Consider the following 5,208-nt stretch of genomic DNA (forward strand, 5'->3'; position numbering starts at 1 on the left):
CTATTGCTCCCTGTCTTCTGCATCCTTCTCTACCACACCTGCCACTTTCATGTCCTCTCTCACCACATCCATGTACCTCCTCTTTGGCCTTCCTCATTTTTGTTTGGCTGGCAGCTCCATCCTCAACATTCTCCTTCCAACATGTTCTGCATCTCTTCTCAGGATGTGCCCAGACCATCTCAGTCTCATCTCTCTTAGCTTAATTCCCAAGCTCTCCACATGTGCTGTCCCTCTGATGAGGGACAAACGCCTGTAATGTAATATAATGTTATAATATCCTGGAATCATGATCTCCAACAATCTTCTATTCTGTCAGTGTCTTGTGTAAGTACAACCCTAAGAACCTGATCACTAGCATCAGTCTGGAGCGCAAAAGGTTTGATGGACTCAGAACAGGAGCTGTGATTAAAGCCTGTTAGTCCTTGAGTGCTCTTGTACATTCCTGTGTCAATGCCCTTTTCTATGTGAGATCTGCAGCTCTTTCAGAACATCATGAACTTCTGCACATCCTGGATGGACTGGAGTTCAGGGAAGTTCTGCACAGCTTCTACTTTGCCTGGATAGTTTCATGTGCCATCTCTGGAAACCATGTGGGTCCATGAATTTTTGTGTTTATTCATGATTCTATTTTAAATTAAACTGAAATTAAATACTGAAAAATGAACAGTTTATGATTTAAAAATGCTGTAATCAACGTGTTAATGAATAATTGTTTCTTTGTCAAAGTATTTGTAAATGTAATGATGGAGAATATCAATTCTGCTCATTTTGAAGGCGATGTCTCTGGGATTGGCTTCTGAGGTCTGGATGGAAGTAATGGAGGTCTATAGCCTTTGCTGGATATTTCAATGCCTCGGATGTAATTAGTGCAGAAGTGCCATGATACCAGTAGATGATCTCGTGTCACTTGCCACAGCTGTGTAAAGTTGGAATGGTGCTGTTATATGATCTCAGAAAATAACTTTTATGATCTTGAGATTACAAAAAAAACGAATAAAAAGTGAAGTTTCCTGTAAGGAGAAATGTGTTTATTTAACATTTATGGAAGGAGTCTCCAGTGTCAGAGGTAAAGCCTTTGGTAAAGCTCTTCAGGACAGGTCACATGACAAGTTGTGTTTTTTTAAAAAAAAAATCTTATTAATTTCAAGAGAGAAAAAAGTCCAGTTGCCAGTGTTCATACAGATCCTGTTAAAAAGTTTAACAGGAACATGATGCTTTAATGACGAAGAACATTCCTATAGCTAATCCCAGTATTCCAACAGCAATTCCCACTGCAAACACCACCGTCGGAGTTACACTCTGAATTACCACTGGTTCATCTGTGGAACACACACACACACACACACACACACACACACACACACACACACACACACACACACACACATACATATTGAGTCAGTATTATGAAGTAAAATAAAGTGAAATAAATCCAGTGAAGATGTTTCTCACCCCATGTTCTAGTCTGAGGTGAGTCCAGAGCTTCATGCTCCACCATGCAGCTGTATTCATCTCCTTCAGTCGGAGAACTCGTCAGGATGGAGAATGAATTAAAGGTTCCGTCTGTGTTCATTGAAAGCTGGCTGTTGTACACTCCCTCTGTCACTGACTCACCGTTCCTCATCCAGTTAACTTTGATGTGTGGAGGATAGAAATTCTTCATAAAGCAGATGAAGTTATTTTCTACTCCAGACTCTATGTTGTGTTTTGGGTAGATGCTCACTTCTGGAGGCTCTGAAAAAAAAAAGCCACGAATTTTAGATAAAGTGTGTAAATATCTCTGAGTGCATGTTTTTGGAATCACATTTGCATTTTGTATCAAGTTCAGTATAACATTTTATACAGAACTATTTTATCAAAGGGAATAGTTTTTATTCCATAAAGTGTCCTGTATGTGTAATAATTCCCCATATTTCACTCCGATGACGTCACTCCCAGTGTTTTCCCGCTGACTAGATGCGTGTTGTCAAAATGATGAACCGGTTAAAAATTAAAATTATTTTCATTAACTTGAGTGTTTTTTTGTGGATGTGTCTATGTAATATAAAGAACATTACACTGTAGGGTGAAGATATGAAGTTTATCTTCTCATGTTGAAAACTATTTTCACTGGTGATATATCCATTCACCACTCAAAGATAAACTTCATATCTTTGTACCACCGTGTAATATCCTCTCCATATGCATGCGGCCACAGATGACTGTAAGCTGCAGTATGTCAGCAACAACACCGAGCCCATGGAGAGCTCATCTGCAACTGCTCTGTCATTAGTGATAAACTTTGGCTTTGGCTTTCACACAAGACCCAAACAAAAGATTGGCTCAGTGCAAGGTGTGTGGTATCAGAATAAAGGATGTTGGATCACATTTTATCAGCTGAAAAGGTCAGTCAGCTGGTGATGTGAAAGAGGTGTTAATGCTAGCGCTGATTATCAAAAGTATTAGCTCAACATCAGCTATTTAGCATGCTAATAGATAAAGGAGTCGTGATCTAGCATCACATGCTTTCCTTGAATTCCTTTGAATACGTACTGCAGTTTTCTCATCTGAGGAATTGTCACTGAGGAGTACTCAGTGACAATTAAAGAGCATTACAGCAAACTGATCGAACAATAGCATGTAACGTTAATCTCATTACCTTCGGACTCAGCTGGACTTCCGACCAGTTTTCTCGTTCTCTTGATGTTCAGAAGACATCTGTCTCTGTTATTAACTGCTGTCACATACAAATCTGGAAGATCCAGTTGGCCGATAAACGGAGGCAATCTGCTGATCTGTTGCTGGGCCTCAAAATCTTCATACAATATTTCATTCTGATTCAGACTCACGAGGAACTGGGATTCGTTCCCAGAGTCACTGCAGCCAGACAGTGTAGTGAACAAGGGCCCGACATCAACTGGAGAAAAAAAATCTGATTAATGATAAAACATTTGTTTATTCTATTCTATTCTGTTCTTCATCTACTTACAGGAAGCATTCACTCGCAGAATCGGTAAAAGGACGAGAATCATACAGAGCTTCATCGTGTCACAGTCCACCTTAAAGTAATGCGTTCAACCTGTAGAGTCTCTCTCTCTCTTTCTCTCTCTCTCTTTCTCTATTACTCAGCAACCCTCCTAATCACATGATATTCAAGGATTCAAGTGAATAGCTTGAAAGAGTAAGAGGGTGTGCATGTAAAATAAATGTCAACTACAGAGGACACAAGTCTATGGGTTGGTTCTCAGGAGGATAATAAATGTACTACTTCCTTATAAACTACCCAATCACATTCTCTGTGTGACAGGAGGCTCCAGTAAGAAAAAAAAACAACTTTTCACTTTCATATTTCACATTCATCTCATCTCATCTCATCTCATCTCATCTCATCTCATCTCATCTCATCTCATCTCATCTCATTATCTCTAGCCGCTTTATCCTGTTCTACAGGGTCGCAGGCAAGCTGGAGCCTATTTCACTCTCACAGAATTAAAATTGATAAATATGAATTAATTTTTCTTCACAGTATGCACATATAGTGGTGCTTGAAAGTTTGTGAACCCTTTAGAATTTTCTATATTTCTGCATAAATACGACCTAAAACATCATCAGATTTTCACACAAGTCCTAAAAGTAGATAAAGAGAACCCAGTTAAACAAATGAGACAAAAATATTATACTTGGTCATTTATTTATTGAGGAAAATGATCCAATATTACATATCTGTGAGTGGCAAAAGTATGTGAACCTCTAGGATTAGCAGTTAATTTGAAGGTGAAATTAGAGTCAGGTGTTTTCAATCAATGGGATGACAATCAGGTGTGAGTGGGCACCCTGTTTTATTTAAAGAACAGGGATCTATCAAAGTCTGATCTTCACAACACATGTTTGTGGAAGTGTATCATGGCACGAACAAAAGAGATTTCTGAGGACCTCAGAAAAAGCATTGTTGATGCTCATCAGGCTGGAAAAGGTTACAAAACCATCTAGAAAGAGTTTGGACTCCACCAATCCACAGTCAGACAGATTGTGTACAAATGGAGGAAATGCAAGACCATTGTTACCCTCCCCAGGAGTGGTCGACCAACAAAGATCACTCCAAGAGCAAGGTGTGTAATAGTCGGCGAGGTCACCAAGGACCCCAGGGTAACTTCTAAGCAACTGAAGGCCTCTCTCACATTGGCTAATGTTAATGTTCATGAGTCCACCATCAGGAGAACACTGAACAACAATCATGTGCATGGCAGGGTTGCAAGGAGAAAGCTACTGCTCTCCAAAAAGAACATTGCTGCTCATCTGCAGTTTGCTAAAGATCACGTGGACAAGCCAGAAGGCTATTGGAAAAATGTTTTGTGGACAGATGAGCCCAAAATAGAACTTTTTGATTTAAATGAGAAGCGTTATGTTTGTAGAGAGGAAAACACTGCATTCCAGCATAAGAACCTTATCCCACCTGTGAAACATGGTGGTGGTAGTATCATGGTTTGGGACTGTTTTGCTGCATCTGGGCCAGGACGGCTTGCCACCATTGATGGAACAATGAATTCTGAATTATACCAGCAAATTCCGAAGGAAAATGTCAGGACATCTGTCCATGAACTGAATCTCAAGAGAAGGTGGATCATGGAACAAGACAACGACCCTAAGCACACAAGTCATTCTACCAAAGAATGGTTAAAGAAGAATAAAGTTAATGTTTTGGAATGGCCAAGTCAAAGTCCTGACCTTAATCCAATGGAAATGTTGTGGAAGGACCTGAACCGAGCAGTTTATGTGAGGAAACTCACCAACATCCCAGAGTTGAAGCTATTCTGTACGGAGGAATGGGCTAAAATTCCTCCAAGCCGGTGTGCAGGACTGATCAACAGTTACCGCAAATGTTTAGTTGCAGTTATTGCTGCACAAGGGGGTCACACCAGATACTGAAAGCAAAGATTCGCATACTTATGGCACTCACAGTTATGTAATATTGGATCATTTTCCTCAATAAATAAATGACCAAGTATAATATTTTTGTCTCATTTGTTTAACTGGGTTCTCTTTATCTACTTTTAGGACTTGTGTGAAAATCTGATGATGTTTTAGGTCATATTTATGCAGAAATATAGAAAATTCTAAAGGGTTCACAAACTTTCAAGCACCACTGTACTTTAGTGTTTGTATTACTGTATGAAACGCTAACTCATAGACATGACTGAATGTTCATCAGGTGATACGAAATGGAAAATA

General features: G+C 39.5%; 1 protein-coding gene across 1 annotated transcript; it reads right to left on the reverse strand.

Annotated features, from left to right (window-relative positions):
• Positions 1–1,006: 1,006 nt before the first annotated feature.
• On the reverse strand, positions 1,007–3,209 carry LOC132892725 (H-2 class II histocompatibility antigen, A-F alpha chain-like). Its single transcript, XM_060931064.1, has 4 exons — positions 2,969–3,209; positions 2,639–2,896; positions 1,453–1,734; positions 1,007–1,319 (listed from the first exon to the last, which is right to left on the reverse strand). Exons 1-4 carry the CDS (start codon positions 3,021–3,023, stop codon positions 1,198–1,200), a joined length of 717 nt encoding a protein of 238 aa, XP_060787047.1. The 5' UTR covers positions 3,024–3,209; the 3' UTR covers positions 1,007–1,197.
• Positions 3,210–5,208: the final 1,999 nt, after the last annotated feature.

This window comes from Neoarius graeffei, chromosome 10, assembly GCF_027579695.1.
Source record: "Neoarius graeffei isolate fNeoGra1 chromosome 10, fNeoGra1.pri, whole genome shotgun sequence".
NCBI classification, from domain to species: domain Eukaryota; kingdom Metazoa; phylum Chordata; class Actinopteri; order Siluriformes; family Ariidae; genus Neoarius; species Neoarius graeffei.